This window comes from Pimephales promelas, chromosome 6, assembly GCF_988280905.1.
Source record: "Pimephales promelas chromosome 6, fPimPro1.hap1.1, whole genome shotgun sequence".
Lineage (NCBI taxonomy): Eukaryota > Metazoa > Chordata > Actinopteri > Cypriniformes > Leuciscidae > Pimephales > Pimephales promelas.
The window spans coordinates 30080711-30101181 of record NC_142774.1 but is presented as its reverse complement, the minus strand read 5'-3'; the positions used below and the strand labels follow the sequence as shown (position 1 = coordinate 30101181).

Genomic DNA, 20471 nt, shown 5'->3' with positions numbered 1-20471 from the left:
TCAAAGGTCATCCACATCCACTACCCCACATTACAAGACTGACAGACTCGAGTGATGTGTTTTAGTCTCACACTGAATAATTAAGCCTCGAAGAATGTTACAATCACCTGATTTACAAACAGAAATGGGTGCAAAAGATAATGAAACAAAGATTTCATCAAATGTGCCCACCCGTCTTACAATATACAATAGCCTACTAATCCAATTTACTATACCTCAATCTTTTATGCAAATATTAGTTCATAAAGTTTTAGACAATCAACCTACCAAGGTTAATGCCATGATTCCTGTCTTGAGAGGACTTTTATATTAAAAATGTAGCCTATTCATTTTATTTCAATTTATTTAACCTTTTGCAACATTATAAATGACTTTTAATACATTTTTGATCATTCCAATATCAAATTTTCTGTGGGTTGTCTCATTACTTCTCTCTTAAGGATAGTTCACCCAAAAATGAAAATTCTTTCAATGTTTAATCACCCTCCTATCATTCCAATCCTGTATGTGTCACAAGTCCACCATTCCGCCTTCATTCACACTCTAAACTACAATTCCCAGCATTCCTCCTGCTCATTACCTGGCCTGCATGCACTTACTCAGCCATCAGCACATGTAAGCACACACCTCAGTCACACAGAGGCTCTGGTCTTGTCACTCACCCATAAGAAGGACTTATGACTGCCTGCCTGTTCACTATTCACCCATCATCTGTTCACCCAGCTCCCGCAGCAGTCATCGGAATCCTCTCCAGCCCGATTACCTGCGGAAAAGATATGAAGTCTTTATATTCAGCTAAGTTACCTGTTTGGATTCTGAAGCATTGCCTCAAGTTCCTTACCACCATGCAGCAGTGTACCCAGTTCACCCTGCTGACCTGCTTCTCTCATTTTCCCAAGATTCCCGATGGCTGGAGGATTGTGTAGAGGAGTTTCTTAAGCTCTCCCATCTGGTGGTCTTCTGGAATGGATTGCATGATCATCTTCTTGGACAAATACTATCACAAGTCCACCTTTCCTCCCTCGCTGCTACATTCTCTCATTCACATTTTAAGCTACAATTCCCAGCATTCCTCCTGCTCATCACCTGCAGCATCCAGGCAAAGCATACAGGTTTGGAACGACATGAAAGTGAGTTATTAATGACAGAATTTTCATTTTTGGCCGGATTTGGCCTATCACTTTAATCCATTACTACTCCATTACCTGGAGCTTTATGCCCAGTCAAAGTTCCACTGGAAAAAAGACGAGTTGGAGCTCTTACTCTTGGCATGGAGGGCCACTAGGTGACGCATGCCTGGAGTTATGCATGGCCAAAGCTGGACAGGAATTGGAGGTATCGCAGAACCAGAAGGGCCCTGAGGCTCGGGACTCTGCGGGTAAAGTAGGATCTCTTTTGAGTGAATATGTGCAATTTGTAGGCCAATCTAAATATAGTTGTAAATTAATGTAGTGTAGTGAAGTAAGGTAAGGTACAAGGTTAGTAAGGTAAAAGCACACAAAGAAATGTTATCATTAAACACTTTCACTCAAGGTTGATCAAAGTTTGTAATTAGCATTTCTCATTGAAATGAGTAATGGTGAAAAAAGACAATGCTTTCCTTTAAAAATATAAGATATGTAAGGTGGATGCCAGAAAGTCTGGACTGAGAAATGACAATTCGGGAAACAAGCCAATTTAAGGCTCCATACATCGGATATGGGGGGCCCACTATGAGACGGCCCTAAGCCAAGAGTTTGGAGCCTCAACTCGGCTTGGCTCCCGAGATTCACCCACTCAAACACCCGGTCTGGACCAACGGCCAGGTACTCCAGCCACTAACACCTACCCATCCCACCCAGGGCTCTAACCAAAAGGATTAAAAGGATTTTTTTTAATACTTCCTCGTCACTGAAGAAATACATTGATGTTTTATTGATCTTAAACATCAATAATTCTTTCACATTTTGTGAATCAATCATGATGTGGGTTTATGTGAAACACATGCAGGCTTAAATGGTGCCAAAGTACCAATTAAACCCAAACTGTTAAAAATATTTTCAAGATTTGTTATCACAACATATTTTCTTTTGTCAAATCAACTTTATAATAATTTATTTAGTTGAGATAACTTATTATTTTGAGTTTCTGATGGTTAAATTAATTTACTTCATTGTATTAACTCACTTTTTCCAGTTCAATCAACTTAAAATTTTAAGGCAACCCAGGTTACTTACTTTTTTAAGTTAAACCAACAATATTTTTTTACAGTGTATTAATCACAACATTTTTTTCTTTTGTCAAATCAACTTAAATAATTTATTTAGTTCAGATAACACATAATTTTGAGTTTCTGATGGTTAAATTAATCTCCTTCATTGTATTAACCCACATTTTCCAGTTCAATGAACTTAAAATTTTAAGGCAAACAGGTTACTTACTTTTTTAAGTTAAACCATCAATATGTTTTTACAGTGCATGTCAGACAAATATCTTAATTTTATATTCTAAAATGTACATTGACTAATTCATACATTTTCAAGCATTTTTTAACAAATTATTTTTCTTACAAACCACGTCAATACAGTATGTATGAAAAAATCCTATACTTATATGGGTTTACACTTATCCTATCCCATTACTACTCCATTACCAAAGGAACTGCACATGGGAGACTTTAAAAAATCTAACTTATGATGACCATCCTAGAACTGACTTTAACAGCGGCCACAAGTAAAGCCTCGAAGACCAACTAAAAGCTACTCTGAAGACTAAAAGCATAGGTCATTTCCTTCTTTGCGGCAAATAGTACCTGAGTGTATTTTCAGGTAGCTGAATTTTGTGAATGATTAATTAGTTAGCCTTCTAAAAACAGAGATGGATATCAAGAAGGCCTATAAAGCTACCAAAAAGTCCTTATCGGGTGCAATCAGAACACTTGTTTGTATGAATGTGTTTTGCGGCTATAAATTATGCATCTGTAGATCCGCTGGATATCGAATCTTAAGAGGTTGAATGGACCACAGTCAATATAGGCTATCCCTGTAGAGGTTATAATTATAATGGTTTCTAACTGCACCTTTTACGATGGAGATTTAAGAGGGAAATGTGTTTTCATAACTAATGATGTATTTTCCCCAAGGCCATTTTAATACAATCAGCAGACATAGCTCATCGAAGCCGAGTGAGTTTGTTAGTGGTTGTGTGTGTGTGTGTGTGTGTGTGTGTGTGTGTTATAAAACACACACACACACACACACACACAACCATATAAAATACTAAAAGCTTTCACATATAGATTAAGAATAAAGAGAGAGCAAATTCAACAAATAACAGAGATGAAATGTTGAGAAAGGTAGATGTGTGCACTGCACCCAATATTTCAGGCTCGTACGGGTGGACTGCTGTATAATATTTGTAATGACAGAGGAAAAAGCAAACAAATTTGTGAAACTACACAAATACTATGTCTATTTATAAGCAGGAATTGTACAGTATATCTATAAACAGCAATGTATATATATATATATATATTGCTGTTTATAGATTATATTATATATATATATATATATATATACTGTATATATATTATATATGTGTGTGTATATATATATATATATATACATACATATATAAACATACATATATATATGAAGAGTTCAGATGCAAAAGCCTCTAAGTGCCATTTGAAATTTTCTTCTAGAATGATAATTTTTATCAAGCTTGTATATTTAAGTTCAGTGATTTCACTTAAATGGCAATGATAATTACCTATTAATTGTTATTTAAGTGAAATTACTGAACTTAAATATACAAGTTTGATAAAAAATCATCATTAAAGAAGAAAATTTCAAATGGCAATTAGAGGTTTTTGCATCTGAACTCTTCATATATATATATATATATATATATATATATATATATATATATATATATAGAACATTACTACAAATTATGAATGTTTGCTAACTTATTTGTTTTTGAATCCATTGTGTAATCCAAAAACATATTTGGTATTATTAGACATAACTATTACTATTATAACAGACATAATAGACTGAGGTTATAATTAAAATATATACATAATTGATATCATGTATTGTCTATGAAATATATAAATGTTATCATTTTAAAATATTTGTGGCAACATATACAGTACACAAACTATTGACGATGATTCATCCCCACCACATCTCCAAAAAAGGCTTTAAAAAAATCATATTTCCATCATGGATTAATTTCAAATCAGCTTTTGAGAACCAAAAATAAAAAAATAAAACATTTAAAATAATGGCACATTTGAAGTTCAATTGAAAATGCAGTAGGAATGCAGAGAGAAAGAGAGAGAGAGAGAGAGAGAGAGAGAGAGAGAGAGAGAGAGAGAGAGAGAGAGAGAGAGAGTTAGAGAGAAAGAGAGAGAGAGGTGGGGGGTGGAAGGAGGGAAATAAACCCCACAAACCAGATCCACCTCCAGAAAACATTTTATCCCTCACTCTACTCTTGCTCTCTCTCACACTTAAATTAATTTTCTCTCACATTTTCTGCCTGAGATGTCATCTCTGTTGAGGGAGGAGATGGATAGAGTCTTGTTCCGACGGGAGGGACAGAAGCTGGTGGAGTTTATAGAAATAGAGGAACAACATCAGGGACGGCATTTTCTCTGTGTTTCTAGTAAGAAAATTCACCTTATTTTGTGCATTGTTATTTGATGTGGCATTTGCTATTTTCCATTAGATGTTTCCAAACAGTGCGGTCATCTAGGGACACGATCAGATATTGTTTGTGAAGGAATAAGAATTGTAAAATATATTACTTTGTTTGATGAAGGGGTAGAATAAAAACTAGAACCAATGTGTGTTTAGTATCCAAGGATAAAGAAGCTCAGATCTCAGTGGTCATGTGTCGGAAAGTTAAGGATTCACGGACCAAGAAGCTGCAGCACTGTAGGCTGGAGGACAGCTATGAGAGAACAGAGATCTGGGCCCTGGAAGACCTGCAGATTCTGGACGGTAGAGATCCAGATATAGTGAGTTGAATTCAAACATTCATCCCCCTTTGATTTATGATTATACCTGCTACATAACTGCTTGAAAAACATGTTACTTAGTTAAATATGAGCTAGACTTTAAAGTAATGGTTTTGATGTGCTATAGGCTATTATATTAGGAAGTGTTGTCTATTTCTTTCCAATAAGTAAAGGATTTTTTTTATATTAGTGGATAGCATATCATGTGTGTATCTATATGTATGGGTGTGTATATATAATTGTATTCCATGAGAATGTGTTGTTTTAGTGTATGATTGTGCATTGGTTGTGTACATGTTGTAATATGTTAATCTGTGCATTGATTGTGTAGTGCGTTTCATTCGTGTTATGTATTTTGTGTGGACCCCAGGAAGAGCAGCAGATGCATCTTGTTGCATCAGCTAATGGGGATCCTACTAAATCAAATCAAATCCATTGAAAGATGTTCAATTTGCATTTCTCTGCTGTGTTAGGATGATCCCTATTTCTTGATGCATTTCGACTCTGTGCGGTCCGTCAGAGCAGTGAGCTGTGCTGCGAAATACACGCTGGCTCGTTGTCTGCTGTCCCTGAGCAGGAAGCATCACCACACGGCACTTAAACTTAAGAACTTTGACTTGACGTACATTCAACCCACTCCAATGTATTCCGATCGTGGTGACTGTGTTGTCCTAGCACAGATCTGTTTCTATGCCTTTAATCTGGTGTGTCTTTCCTTGTGTCCTGTGCCTCTGTAGAGAAAGCAGACAAAGACTAAACTCTTGATGTTGAAAAAAAGACAACAATTTGTGTTTTGAGCACTTAGCTATGCTTTGAGCACTTAGACCTAAACTAACTGTAACATTACTCCATAGTGTGGGTGAAATTAAATTTGTGCTAGTGCAAATGCAAACACAAAAGGGTGTTTCTGATGAGCATTGTTGTGACTTGAATATATATTTATTCATTAACTTTTAGGCATATATGCTACATTTGACATATTTTTGCACGTTTTAGCTGATTCATAAAGCAAGCTATAATGGGGTTTATCATCGTTGAAAGAGAAACGATGAGACAAACTAGTGGATATTACAGTATACTCTTTTAATAATCTTAAGCGAGCTCAGGTGAAACGTCTGTTTGTCACATTTCTATTATGCCTCACTTTTAACAAATTAAACATTTGGAGAATTCGCATATTATTTGAAACTGTGCACGAAAGCTTTCATTCTCTGCATGCAAGCATTAATAATTGCCTTTTTTTATTTAAAAACCTTGAGTAACGTTATACATTACAATGATACTTACTACGTGAAAATAAAAACTGGGCTTTAGCTATCATTATACAGAAATATTGCAGAATGCCTCAATTGACCAGTCAGGGTGAATTCCATAGAGTCGTGTATCAAAATATAATAAAATCATGCAATAGTTTAAATATATGTATTGCACCACACTCTTTTTGAACGATATGACACATGGGCCAAACCGCTCTGTCGACGTCATACACGCTCCAATGTTTTGGGTCCATCAATTAGGTGGCTTAAACGTAGCCTGAATCAAAAGAATAAATGAATTACATTTTAATAACAGTTTCTTGATTGTAATGACCATGCATTTGATCAAAATAAAATTAACATTTCGTCTAAACATATGAAGGATTCGAGTGAGTTTCTTTGTTTGTGGTTTCACTGCTAGTAACTGTCATCTCTTCCTTTTTTTGAACGGCGGAGCGGAAACGCGCCTGGCGCCAAAATTTCAAGTTTGGATGGTTGAACTGAAAGCAACGCAGAGGTTATTTGAAGTTGTTATCGCTTATAATATAGTGGTGTATAGCGTTGTTATTGTATTTTACTCGTACTGTGATTGATCGAAATGTACATAAAGTCTATTGTACTAGAGGGCTTCAAGTCCTATGCAGAAAGGACGGAGATTAACGGATTTGATCCGTTTTTTAACGCCATCACTGGACTGAACGGCAGTGGAAAGTCAAACATCCTCGATTCAATCTGCTTTCTGCTGGGAATAACTAATTTATCACAGGTGCGTTTTAATACATTCAACTAATTTGTTATTAACACTTAGCCATATGTATAAATCAGCTCTCTGATGGGAGGTTTTCTGTGGCTGCACAGTTTTTGTATATTTATTTTGTTTATCAAACAAAAAATATCAATATTTCTGATTGCTCTATTTTATAACGTTAAATAACTTGTATCAACAATAACCTTAAATAAAAGTTAAACAGAATGTATGTTATTTTTTACAAGTAAACAGAGCACGACTGTTTAATAAATTAATAGATGTGAGTTGCAAAAGCTGTAATACTGCTTGTTTTGGTTTGTCAAACATTGTAGGTTCGTGCCACTAATCTCCAAGATTTAGTGTACAAAAATGGCCTGGCTGGAATCACCAAGGCAACTGTGTCCATTACTTTTGACAACTCCAACAAGAAACAGAGTCCCCTTGGTTTTGAGACCCATGATGAGATCACCATCACACGACAGGTATTCGACCAGAGATCACTGATTTCAGAGATGCTATCAAAGACACAGTAATAATAACGTTTGTTGTGACACTGTTGTGTGCAGGTGGTCATAGGTGGACGAAACAAGTACCTCATCAACGGCGTGAACGCAAACAACCTGCGAGTCCAGGATCTGTTTTGTTCAGTTGGCTTGAATGTCAACAACCCTCACTTTCTGATCATGCAGGTAACAACCATAATACACCCATCTAGGAATTTATTTGGCCAGGAATGGATTTTTGTAAAAGTATTAGATATTCATATTATGAATACAACAGGACTTTCATTTAAAAATGAATGTGAATGGCTGTTTGCAACTTATTTTACTTGTGTAATGTGACAATTTTTCATCCAAAATACTTCAAGTAAACAGTGTCAATTTTGATGTGATGCTGATTTTAAGACCAATTTTTATTTGGATTTCAGTTGTAGTTAGTGTTCACATTCCCACTAACTCTAATTGTGTGTTTATTTCAGGGGAGAATCACCAAGGTTTTAAACATGAAGCCTCCTGAGGTGAGATTGATGGATGAAGTGACACAAACATCCAGTATCTTAGATGCAAGTTTATAGTTTCTTTTCTAGTGTGATTTTTTTTATTTTTTTATTTTTGGCATGTTTTTATCTATAGATTCTGGCCATGATTGAGGAAGCGGCAGGTACCAGAATGTATGAGTGCAAGAAGATCAGTGCTCAGAAAACTATTGAGAAGAAAGATGCCAAGCTCAAAGAGATTCAGACTGTATGTACATTTATTTAAATATACATTTTTATTTAAATGACCCAACAATTGTAATGATGTCAATTTCATCTCAGATATTTTGTGTGTGTGTGATAGATCCTGGATGAGGAGATCACGCCTGCTATGGAGAAATTGAAGGAGGTATGTGTTTTTAAAATGTGTTTTTTTTTTTTGTTCTGTAAAACCCAAAATACATTTTAAACTGAACGATAACTTTATCATTTAATGTATGTATATATTAGCTTACAAATAATGTATTATTTACATCTTTATTTTATAAATGATAAATAAATTAAATGTGTAATTAATAATAAATCATGTAATCTATACATGTATAACCTTTGTATTATTTATTTATATATTACTGTGTGCCTCTGTTTCTTTGTGCTGCTGAACATTATTTTGTTTATCATTGAAGTTTTCTACCAATTCCTTACTGTGGACAAAGTTCATGTAACTTGTGCAATATATATCCTTTTTTTTCATATCCTATCCTTCTCCTTTGCTTCTTAGGAACGTGCGTCCTACCTGGAGTACCAGAAGCTCATGCGTGAGATAGAGCACTTGAGTCGACTATATGTGGCGTACCTGTTTGTGTGCGCCGAGGAAACCAAGCTGAAGTCTACTGAAGAACTGCAAGAGATGCAGAGCTCCATCGCGCAGCTGCAGGAGAACATGAGACAGAACGAGGCCAAAGTGAAGGAGCTGAGCGCGGAGATACAGGAGCTGGAGCGCAAGAGGGACAAGGTGAGCAGCAGAGCAGACAGTCTGGGTTACACTGATCTGAGAGCAGGAGCAACAGGGACGATTTCAGCCTTTGGGGGCTCACACCTAAACTATATAAGATGCTGTGAGCTTGAGAAATTGAAAGAGATCCATGAATGAGTGATGGAGATCCTGCTCTCTGATTTGTGTACTAAAAGAGTCAAGCAAAGTTTCAGGTGGGGCAGGTGAAACTTGAATTGCTTATGATTTATTCAGGGATGTGAACTTTATCTTTATCATTATAAATATTCATCTGAAGCAACATTATATATTAAGTATAATACTGTTAGAACTGTAAGTGTAGTTTTTAAAGGTGCTATATGTAACTTTTCTTCTAAAATGAATCCTTTTTGTATTGCCTGTGTGTGAAGGGGTGGTAATCACACATTACAATGATCCACTTGTCTGGTTTTGCTATTACCTCTGAAGGCCAGTATTCCTATTTCTATGTCTCCGGGTCGGATTTCGCATGCGCGCTGCCGAGCCTCTCTCCTTTTTATATACAGTCTATGCGACGGCACTGCAGCTGACGACATGGAGTCTGATAACACCAAAAAACGACCTGCCTTCAGCACAACACAGACTCCAACACAAACTCCACCGAATTATAAAAAACAAACAATTTATCTGCTGAAGCTCATTAGGTCAAATGTAAATCGGATCGACTTAGGACGAAAACACGCATCAACATTGGCAGAGCGTTTGAAGTATGGAGAGACCTCCGCTAAGTTTTCAGATATGCTGAAATAATGGTAAACTGTGATGAAATAGCAAGGTAAACTATAACATTCATGAGACATGAAATTAATACAAAAGACTGTTCCAGGATAACAAAAAGTAGGTGCTTTAGGATGTAACTTTTATTTTATGTAGAAAGCATGTCAAAATGACTATTACCTAACTGTATCTTGCAAACCTTGCTATACTATACATTGTTATAAATGTTACTGCTGCTTCATCTGATGTGTAGCTTTTGCTGAGTAAAGATGGCTTAAATGTTCTGTGTGGAGAGGAAAACTGTCACTAATTTATTAGAAATTATTTGTGGTCCTAATGAAACCCATTCACAGTCAAGATTTGGACCGCAGTTTGCTAAATCGTGTGGTGACCTATGACCTAAACAGGTTTGGTAATCGAGTATTTGTCCTGTGGAGACTGAAGGTCTGTAATAAAGGTTAGGATAGTGGGTAATGGACTGGCAGAAAGTAGTACATTATTTGTACGGGAAAAGATTTTTGAATATTTTATGATGCAAATTGATACCTGTTATAAAAGTGTGCGGTTGATTGATTGAACATTTCTGTCTCCTGTTGTATTCCATTAGTTTGTCTCATATCTGTGTCTGTCTCTCCAGGAGGTTGGAGGGGTGTTGAAGACTCTGGAAGAGACCCTGTCTGAAGCACAGAGAGTGGACACAAAGGCCCAAAGCGCTCTTGACCTGAAGAAGCAAAATCTGAAAGACGAGACCAAGAAGAGAAAAGAGCTGGTCAAAAACATGGAGGAGGTACAAAAAAAAAATATATATATATATATATATATATATATATTAAATACTGGCGAAACTGTATGTAATTCAAATTATTACAAAATTAAATTAAATTTTAGATTATTAAAATTAAATTTAAAGGGGATTATAGGCTGGTTTTTACACACACTGTAGACACACATCTGTGTTCAAACACCTTATTTTTTTGTGTGCATAATAGGTCCCCTTTAAATACTCAAATAAAATAAAATAAAATGAAAAAGAACTAATAACATAAATAAAATAATTTATCCTGTGGTGTGAGGAAAGGGGTCTATATTTTGATATAGTATTGTGGGTAAGTATTGTGATAAAAATCAAGATATTTTTTATGTTTATTTATATAACTTATTTAAATGTAAACTTTGTTTGAACTAGGATAAAAAGATGATGTCAGCTAAGGAAGTGGAGGTTGCCAAAGCAATGGAGCGGCTGAAGACTGTGCAGGAGGAGGGGCAGAAGGATGCAGAAGCGCTGGAGGCGGCTCAGAAGCATTTTAAGGCCGTGTCAGCTGGTCTCTCTGCCAATGAGGATGGAGCTGAAGCCACACTTAGTGGCCAGATGATGACCTGCAAGAATGACATAAGTAAAGCTGAGACCGAGGCCAAACAGGTGACCTTTTTGACATTTAAAAACTGTCAACACGTCCAGTAATCACAGGGATGTGGGAATTTTTGTCCACACTATATACTTCAAAAACTTAATTAACTGTTCATTATGTTTTATTACTCTTATTAATAATGTCTCAAGAAAAAGATGGGGGGTTAAGATGTTTTAATATTATTTAAAATATTTGAAAATATATACTTTTAATGCTCACCGAGGCTGCATTTATTTGATCAAAATACGATAAAAACAGTAATTTTGTTACAGTAATTAATAATTCTGTTTTGATATATTTTACAATGTAATGTATTCCTGTGATGGCAAATCAATCATTACTCCAGTCACATTCATTTTTTTCAGGATTATGTAAAGAATAGAATGTTCTAAAGAACAGCATTTATTTGAAATATAAATCTGTAACATTATAATAATTGTTTTTACTTTCACTTTTGATCAGTTTAATGCATCCTGGCAAAATAAATTTCTTTAAAACAAATAATAATAATCTTACTAATGCAAAGCTTTGGATCATTTGTCTATATGAGATATATATATATATATATATATATATATATATATATATATATATATATATATTAAAAGTGATTGTTGATGTTTCTGTTCTGTGTTTTAGGCTCAGATGAAACTGAAACACGCTCAGCAGGAGCTGAAGTCTAAGCAGGCTCAGGTCAAGAAGATGGACAGTGGCTACAAGAAAGACCAGGACACATTTGAGGCTGTGAACAAATGCATAGAAAAACTACAGGCTGAAATGAAGAAACTCAACTATGAGGGTACTTAAAGCATTGAATGTGATTGTAGTTGAATTAGGTGCAGATAATATAAACCTAATCTTTACCTGATAAAGAAAATAAATTTTCAGATTCATTTACATTATTTTACATTTATTCATTTAGCAGATGCTTTTATCCAAAGCGACTTACAAATGAGAACAATAGAAGTTGTAAAACTAACAGTAGGACACCAATATATAAGTGCTATAACCCCTCTCAGTTTAATTTTTGTGCAGTTTTTTTTAGATTCAATTTAATTCAGAATTTAAGTATTAGATGAGTCTTTTTAAGTCTATAACACTTTAATAATTAGATTGACTTGAATGTTCAGATGGAAGAGAGGAACGTCTGTTGGAGCAGAAGAGGCAGTTTTCACGGGACGTCAATCAGCTCAGGGAAACCTACGAGTCCCTTATGGGGCAATTTCCCAACCTACGTTTCGAATACACGTGAGAACATGCAGGCTATTTTCATCTAGACTCAATGCTTAAGTGGCATTTATACACTTCATTCATTAATTTTGCAAAAATGGTATTGGTCTAATGGTCTAATGGTACTCTGTGTGTGTGTGTGTGTGTGTGTGTGTGTGTGTGTGTGTGTGTGTGTAGGGACCCAGAGAGGAACTGGGACCGCAGTAAGGTGAAGGGTTTGGTGGCAAATCTTTTCACTGTAACTGATGTGTCAAACGCTACAGCCCTGGAGGTGGTCGCAGGTGGTCGACTCTATAACGTAGTGGTCGACAATGAGGTAAGTCTTCCTTTAACAAGCACACAAGCATAGTTATTGATTTGATCAATTTGTCATAAACTACCATTTAAAAGATTGGGTTCTATATAATGTCCATATAATATTGGAAAGAAATTAATGTTTATTCGGCAAGGATGCATTCAATTCATCAGTGTCAGTAAAGATATTTATAATGTTACAAAAGATTTCTGTTTTATATAGATGCTGTCTGAACATTGCAAAATTTATCCTGAAAATTGGTTTCCACAAACAATAAGCAGTACAACTGTTCTTAACATTGATGATAATAATAAAAACAATTCTTGAGCACCAAGTCAGTACATTACAATGATTTCTGAAGGATCATGTGACACTGAAGACTGCCGTAATGGCTACTGAAAATTTAGCTTTGCCATCACTGGAATAAATTACAGTTTAAAATATATTAAAGTGGAAAGCGGTTATTTTAAATTAGATTAATATTTTACATATTACGTTTTCTTTTTACTGTACATTTAGTTAAATGGTGAGCCAAATATACTTCTTTCAAAAGCATTTAAAAAAAATTTGATTGGTAGTTTGTCATTATCTAGCAAATTTATGTTTTGATTTTAAACTTGGCTATTTGCAGGTTACTGGAAAAAAGATTCTGGAAAAGGGTGAACTGAGACGCAGATACACCATCATTCCTCTAAACAAAATCTCAGCACGTACCCTCAATGACAACGTAGTGCGCGCTGCCAAAAACTTGGTGAGAGCTCTGCTATTGAGCTGTTTGTTGATTTGATTATGATTTGTTTGAAATATTCTCCGCAGGATTTTGTTGAATGAAATTAAACCCATTTGTTCTGTGTTGCAGGTTGGGCCGGATAACGTGCATACGGCTTTGTCATTGGTAGGTTATGAATCGGAGTTGAGGAAAGCCATGGAGTATGTGTTTGGCACTACGCTGGTTTGTGACAGTTTGGATAATGCTAAAAGAGTTGCCTTTGACAAAGGTGTGAGCACCAAAACAGTTACGCTTGGAGGAGACGTGTTTGATCCTCAGGGAACATTAACAGGAGGTTTGTATGTGTGACTGCATGAGATACATCACAGACCCTCACAAAACTATTCAGACTGTTATTAATTACTAAGTTATAACTCTAACTATTTGTAATGGGATATCTTTTCACCAAAATTCCAAATGACCATAAATCTGACCTTTGTTTTAGCTAATCTGTTACGTTTATTTGCTAAACCGTAACGTTTATCACATTATTAGCTAATCTTGCATTTGATCAGTTCATGCATACCTTGGGAATTAAACCATCTACAGTTTGAGATACAGGATTGCTCAAAGATGCATCTTTGCTCACATTAAATTGTAAATTACACCATTCTATCTAGTTCTCACTTTCGGCATCAGCCATTAAAAAAAAATTTATATTGGTGACCCATTATTTACAAACCGAATAATGAAACCTGTGGGGTTTTTATCCAGAATACAATAGATTACAGTCTGCAAACATTTCCAAGGCAAAGTAGAACAGTTGTTCTCTAATAACTGTGTGTGTGTGCGTAGGTGCACGTGCTCAGACGGCCTCTGTCTTATCTAAACTGGCTGAAGTGAAGGACATTCAGGACACTCTGAGGACTAAAGAAGCAGAACTCGCCGCGGTGGAGTCTGAGCTCAGCAGCCTCAAGGTCACAGCTGAGAAGTGAGCCTCTGTCCAATATACAACCTCTTAAACATCCTCACTGACCAATCAGAACAAAAGTACAAGGTGGAAGACTAAAATGTTTTCTTTTTTTCTCCTTCAGATATCGTCAGCTCAAGCAGCAGTTGGACCTGAAGACTGAGGAGGCTCGGATCCTCGAGACCAAACTTCAGCAGAGCTCCTTCCATAAACAACAGGAGGAGCTGGAGAACCTGCGCAAGACCATCGGTACACACAAATGCCAAAATGGCACTAGTTCTCAATCTCATGCTGAAGTCAGGGTTCTGTATAGCTACACAATAGGATTAACTGTTGGTTTCACTGTCCGTTAACCATCCTGGAACTCTGCTTCTTTAGAGGAGTGTGAGGAAACACTACAGACGACAAAAGAGGTTCAGAGGAAGGCGGAGGAGAAGTACAAAGTTCTGGAGAACAAGATGAAAAATGCTGAGGCCGAGAGAGAGAAAGAACTTAAAGCAGCCCAGCAGAATCTCAACCAGGCCAAGAGTAAGGCAGATGCCTTCAACAAGAGACTGAAAGAGAAACAGCAGGTACTTTGCGTTTACTATTGGCCTATTCACATGGCAATTGTTTTTTCATGGGGAGGCAAGGTATTTTCAATGTTTACAGGGCCTAGTCTGTGATTTTATTGTTGTCGGAATCCAGACTTTATGTTTTTCTCCCACCACCCATGTGAAAATTCCTAGCCAAATTTGTGTGTGTTTTGTAAATCATTTTTCACAAGAACCATAAAATGTAAAATGCAAAAGCTTCATTCAGACTTTGGAGTGGCTACAGAAAAAAAGAGACTGCAACCGGACCCATACGAAAACAAGGATAATATCGGAAGGACATTACATGTAGTCACGCAATGTTGACGTTGTTAACATTAACAATTTGAGAACAAAGTATAATTTGCACGGTTCTGCGTGATATGATAACTTATAATTAGATTTAATCAGTGTGATTAACTGCAATGTCCGACCCAGAACAAAAGTGGATGTTTCTTACTAGTTCAGATGACATTTTCCGGTGAAAATTGTTATGTTGGTCATACTTCCCAAAATAATAATCTGTAATTCTGAATGCCAGTATCCACATCGACGCGGTGACTGACAGCCTCACAGTCTCCTCAAACATTGTGTTCATCCGCGCTGTGCCGCGTCGAAGTACAACTCACGTAAAGTTGATAATTCTGCGAATGACTGCAATTGCAGATTTCGAACAGAGATGGCAATAAAGAGCAGACTGCAGCTTTAAATGTCCTTATTAAATTAAGGCCTGAACCTGGTTTATCTAAGCCCGGTCTGTGAAACCAGACCATAGTGTTTTAAGTGTTAAAAAACTTTTTTCTTTCTTTCTGTAGGAGGCAGATGCTGTAGCTCTGGAGTTGGAGGAGCTGAAGAGAGAACAGACTGGATATGAGCAGCAGATTCAAGCTGTAGATGAAGCTCTCAAAGGCATACAGCAGCAGATCGACACCATGTCCACTGAAGTTTTGGCCAGTAAGGTAAAGAACTACAGTTGCCTTACAAAGATGTCCCTTAAAGGTTATGCGTTTAATTTCTGTGCCAAATATGTTAACTCACACTTTGTGTGTTTAGGAAGCAGTGCGTGTTGCGCAGGAGCAGCTGTCCCAGCAGAAAGAGGTGATTCTGGGACAGGAGAGAGAGATAAAAGGAAAGACCGGAGAAGCAAACCGCCTCAGAGAACAAAACAATGACGCCCAGCTCAAAATCAAAGAGCTGGAACACAACATCAGCAAACACAAGAAAGACAGCGCAGATGCCACAGCCAAGGTCAGAGGAGAGGATGTGAATGATACCAATAGAGGTTAGTGTGTTGCTGATTGGACTGTATGTAATGTTTGCTTGTGTTCAGGTGGCCCGCATGTTAGCTGAGAATGACTGGATTTCCTCTGAGAAGCATCTCTTCGGTCAACCTAACACTGCCTATGATTTCAAGACCAACAATCCCAAAGAGGCTGGACAGAGGCTGAAGAGACTCGAGGAGACTAAAGACAAGCTGGAAAGAAACGTCAACCGCAGAGCCATGAACATGCTCAGTGAGGCTGAGGAGAGGGTATGACCTTTGTCCTCTTTAGTGACTGCTGTAAAAGTTGTTAGTTCAAGAATGGGTCTACAGACTCAAAAAAGTAATAACAAATTTTATGTTTTACTAATACAACAAAAGCATCTTTTTTTTCAATTATATAGCTTGTTATATTCACTATGCTTGGTGTCGGTGTGTGCGTATTTTTTACACATCTTTTTAAAGAGGTCTCATATGCTCACCAAGGCTGAATTTATTTGTCAGGGATGTGATTCTTCTGGATTAATCTGGAATTTTGGTTATTTCAGCCTAAAATCATGACCCATGTGAATCATGCAGATCATTAATACAAATAATATTAATTGGGGGGGGTGGTGGGCGGTGTTTGGAAGTTTTGGGAAAGTCATTGTAATTTGTTTCAAAATATTTATATAATAGAACATGTTTAAGTGATAATATTAGTTAAACTACAACACTTAACGTTCATTCGATCCATCCGACTACGCCGTTTCCATCCGATTTCGTTTTGCAGCGTCGCACATGTTCGTGTTGAGTTTATGAGCGTAATGACCAATCAGAGACGTTCAGATTAGTTATTGAAGAAACGAATAGTTTTGTTCAGTGTGCTGACTGAATTCTTCGGACTTCTATCATAAACAACAAAGTGCAGATTCGATGTAAGAGATTCATGTTGCACGTTTCTGTGATTTATAACGGGAGTGCGTGCTTCAATTCACGCTAGATCCAAGTGATGGACAGCCGCCTCACGATCGTTCCTGGCTCTGCGTATCTAGGCCTATTGCACGAGTGCTTTTATTAGGCTTGCTCTTCATACGCAAAAGTAATACGGGCATCTGGAAGGCAAAAAAGTGCGTATCATATGTAGCCTACGCCGCTAAGTTGCTTATTGGATGCACGTAAAAGGTCATTTATGCGTATAAAGAGCACACAAAGCTCGATCGGTCACATTCTCATCCTTTCTGTGTACAGTTTATTCCAGTTAATATAATTTATTCATCATGTTGATAAGATTGTATAGTCCTCATTTTCTAATGCGTAAAACGCATTAATTTAATTCATAAGTGACTTTTTGGTTGTTTCATCTGTGTAGCCAGAATATGATGTGCTGTTTACCACAAAAAAAACATTTTATATTGCCCATTCCTTTTGTAGAAGTTTGAGTGGAATGTTATTTATTGAATGAGATTGATTGGAATTGGACACAGTTGTTTTCTTTACAGAACTACAGAACCGTTATCGCCCTTACATTTTTCCCAAAGATAAGTTAAGACGTCCTGTTTGCATCGCTAGAAATAAATTATAGCTGTTAAATATATTTCCATGTGTGTCACTCATCACAGTAAATGGCTGATTCGGGTGTTTAAAAAGTAAAAGGTGCTTTACGCTGGGTCTTACAAAAATGTCCTGCTTTTTTTTCACTCGCACTGATCACGTCCCTGATTTGTGTAGCCTGTGAAATGTTATTTTAATTTAAATAATAATATTTTTAAATGTCATTTATTCACTTTGATGGTAGTCATTTTATTATTATTATTATTATTTTGTAATGTTCATGGATATACAACTCTGGTATTATATTAGTAGTAGTAGTATTAACTATTATAATTATTATTCATAATAAAAATTACAATTATAATGTATTCTACTTTCAGTACAATGATCTGAAGAAGAAAAAGAGAATAGTTGAGAATGATAAAGCCAAAATCCTGGAAACAATTGAAGAGTTGGACCATAAGAAGAACGAGGCACTCAATGTGGCATGGCAGAAGGTAAAATACAAATTTGACAAATGAATTAATCACAACTAGTAAGAAAAAGTGTTGTGTTAAGTACAGTCTATGTAATTGCAGGTGAACAAGGATTTTGGCTCTATATTCTCCACATTGTTGCCTGGGGCGAATGCCCGTTTGGCTCCACCTGAGGGATGTGGTGTCCTGGATGGGTTGGAGTTTAAAGTGGCTCTAGGGAAAACCTGGAAAGAGAACTTAACCGAGCTCAGCGGGGGTCAAAGGTCAGCCTTTGCATAACACTTCTCCTAAAAGTGGCATATCGCTCCTAGAATCGATAGCCATTTTGGTTATGGCTCTCCAGGTTACCATTTCTCTGCCACAGATCCATTAGAGCATCGGATCGTGGCCTGAAACTATTACTGCATGTTTCCCAGTACATGTGCTGCCCATTGATCAGCTGATGCATTTGTTTCAGGTCTCTGGTGGCGCTCTCTCTAATTTTAGCTATGTTGCTGTTCAAACCCGCTCCGATTTACATCCTTGATGAAGTGGATGCCGCTCTTGATCTCTCACACACGCAAAACATCGGACAGATGCTGAGGACACACTTTACACACTCACAGGTAATACCCATGCTCAAAATTAATGTCGAAATGAGCTATACGTTTGTTTGGTTAGTTCAGTATTTATTACATGACTGCATCTGAACAGAAACTGAACGAGCCATTTTTATTCTTTGCAGTTTGTGGTGGTGTCTCTGAAAGACGGAATGTTCACCAATGCAAACGTGCTCTTCAAGACCAAATTTGTGGACGGGATCTCCGCTGTCACTCGCACAGCTCAAACGCATGAGGGAAAAGCTTTGGCCCAGCGCACACAGGAGAAAGCTAAGGACAAACGCCACCGACAGATACTGGCCAGCTAAACGCGCTTTCTCGATTGCACAAATGTTTAAGCTTTTATTACTTTCAGTTGAGAAAAATGAAATGAATTATTTAAAATTGTCAGTACTAAAAGCTTTTTTGGACACCTCTGATTTGTGCATCTAATGCATGAGAAATAGCTCTGTAAATCATTTCCATTACTTATTTTAAAACGCTTTTGTTTTCACGTACACATCTTTTCACATTATTATTTACATTATGGAGTGTAGTTGCTATGCTGCTTTTTAATCCTGCTGTTTTTTACTGAGTCTGTTTTCTCTCTCTTTGTACACTTTCAGTATATTTGTTTGTAGGTTGACTTGCCTTTTCAAATTTTACAGCTAGTTTTGTATAAATAAAATTTGTGGTTTCAACAATTAAGCCAAAATGACATTATGCCTAATTGTACATTGAAGATAATTGATTAGTTTGATTGCCATTAAAAATAATTAGGTGCATCTTTGCTAAGTATTGTATTTAAAGGAGTAGTTCACTGTTGCTGATAATTTACTCACCCCCACGTCATCCAAGATAACCATGTCATTCTTTCTTCAGTCGAAAAGAAATTAAGGTTTTCGATGAAAAACGTTCCAGGATTTTTCTCCATATAATGGACTTCAATGGGAACCAAACGGTTGAAGGTCCAAAAGACAGTTTCAGTGCAATTTGCAAACTGTTCAAAGGGCTTTAAACGATTCCTGACGATGAATAAGGGTCTTATCAAGTGAAATGATCAGTCATTTAAAAAAAATATAAGTTCAAATGGTCGCCTTGCTCTGTTCTGTGATGCACGTTCGTGACTCTCCTGTTCGAACTCGAAATTACATTTATCAAAATAAACAAATCTTTTTTCGTGTCATAAATGAATGAGTTGACTCTGGAAAAGATTTGTTCACTTTGATGAACGAGTTCAAATAGGAGTCACAAACAAAACATTTGAAGCATTTGTGCTTTAAATGAGCGATCGTTTCGCTTGGTAAGACCTTTATTCTTCGTCTGGAATCGTTTAAAGCCCTTTGAACAGTTTGCACTAAAACTGTCTTTTGGACCTTGAACCGTTTGGTTCCCAATGAAGTCCATTATATGGAGAAAAATCCTGGAATGTTTTCATCAAAAACCTTAATTTCTTTTCGACTGAAGAAAGAAAGACATGGACATCTTGGATGACATGGGGGTGAGTAAATTATCAGCAAAAGTTTTTTTTTTTTTAAAGTGAACTACTCCTTTAATGTCATAGGATAGTGGTCTAATTTACACAAATATTGTCTCTTACCTTGAGGCCTCTAAATATATATATGCAATTATCAGCCAGATATTGCTTGGAGATTAAGTGGAATAAACTGTTACAAGAATGATGTATGTCCTTTCAATGAAAT

General features: G+C 36.5%; 2 protein-coding genes and 1 long non-coding RNA gene across 5 annotated transcripts; 2 read left to right on the top strand and 1 right to left on the bottom strand.

The window, feature by feature from the left end:
* Window positions 1–878: 878 nt before the first annotated feature.
* On the bottom strand, window positions 879–6490 carry LOC148978744 (uncharacterized). Of its 3 annotated transcripts, XR_016168896.1 has the most exons (4): window positions 6360–6490; window positions 5632–5736; window positions 4516–4589; window positions 879–1372 (listed from the first exon to the last, which is right to left on the bottom strand). It is a non-coding gene; the product is annotated as an uncharacterized LOC148978744 (long non-coding RNA). The 3 variants fall into 3 exon arrangements; XR_016168894.1 differs by lacking the exon at window positions 879–1372 and having other exon boundaries at window positions 4457–4589; XR_016168895.1 differs by lacking the exon at window positions 879–1372 and having other exon boundaries at window positions 4457–4589; window positions 6293–6404.
* Window positions 4530–6405, top strand: exoc1l (exocyst complex component 1 like). Its single transcript, XM_039692228.2, has 3 exons — window positions 4530–4650; window positions 4842–5005; window positions 5479–6405. Exons 1-3 carry the CDS (start codon window positions 4530–4532, stop codon window positions 5740–5742), a joined length of 549 nt encoding a protein of 182 aa, XP_039548162.1. The 3' UTR covers window positions 5743–6405.
* A 235-nt stretch (window positions 6491–6725) lies between the features above and the next one.
* Window positions 6726–20447, top strand: smc2 (structural maintenance of chromosomes 2). The gene is made up of 24 exons (XM_039692172.2): window positions 6726–7027; window positions 7342–7491; window positions 7576–7698; window positions 7989–8027; window positions 8143–8253; window positions 8350–8394; window positions 8767–9000; window positions 10373–10522; window positions 10922–11155; window positions 11784–11943; window positions 12275–12392; window positions 12552–12690; window positions 13301–13420; window positions 13529–13733; window positions 14234–14369; window positions 14473–14597; window positions 14727–14920; window positions 15736–15879; window positions 15974–16168; window positions 16251–16451; window positions 18095–18211; window positions 18293–18453; window positions 18648–18795; window positions 18915–20447. The coding sequence occupies exons 1-24, from the start codon at window positions 6860–6862 to the stop codon at window positions 19095–19097; spliced, it is 3600 nt and encodes a 1199-aa protein (XP_039548106.2). The 5' UTR covers window positions 6726–6859; the 3' UTR covers window positions 19098–20447.
* The last annotated feature ends 24 nt before the right edge of the window (window positions 20448–20471 follow it).

Bases quoted from the DNA above. Each gene is read 5' to 3' on its own strand.
- exoc1l (XM_039692228.2), top strand. From the start codon at position 4,530: ATGTCATCTCTGTTGAGGGAGGAGATGGATAGAGTCTTGTTCCGACGG. The intron at 4,651-4,841 runs GTAAGAAAATTC...ATGTGTGTTTAG, and splicing joins GCATTTTCTCTGTGTTTCTA to TATCCAAGGATAAAGAAGCT. The intron at 5,006-5,478 runs GTGAGTTGAATT...CTGCTGTGTTAG, and splicing joins ACGGTAGAGATCCAGATATA to GATGATCCCTATTTCTTGAT.
- smc2 (XM_039692172.2), top strand. From the start codon at position 6,860: ATGTACATAAAGTCTATTGTACTAGAGGGCTTCAAGTCCTATGCAGAA. The intron at 7,028-7,341 runs GTGCGTTTTAAT...CAAACATTGTAG, and splicing joins GAATAACTAATTTATCACAG to GTTCGTGCCACTAATCTCCA. The intron at 14,921-15,735 runs GTACTTTGCGTT...TTCTTTCTGTAG, and splicing joins GACTGAAAGAGAAACAGCAG to GAGGCAGATGCTGTAGCTCT.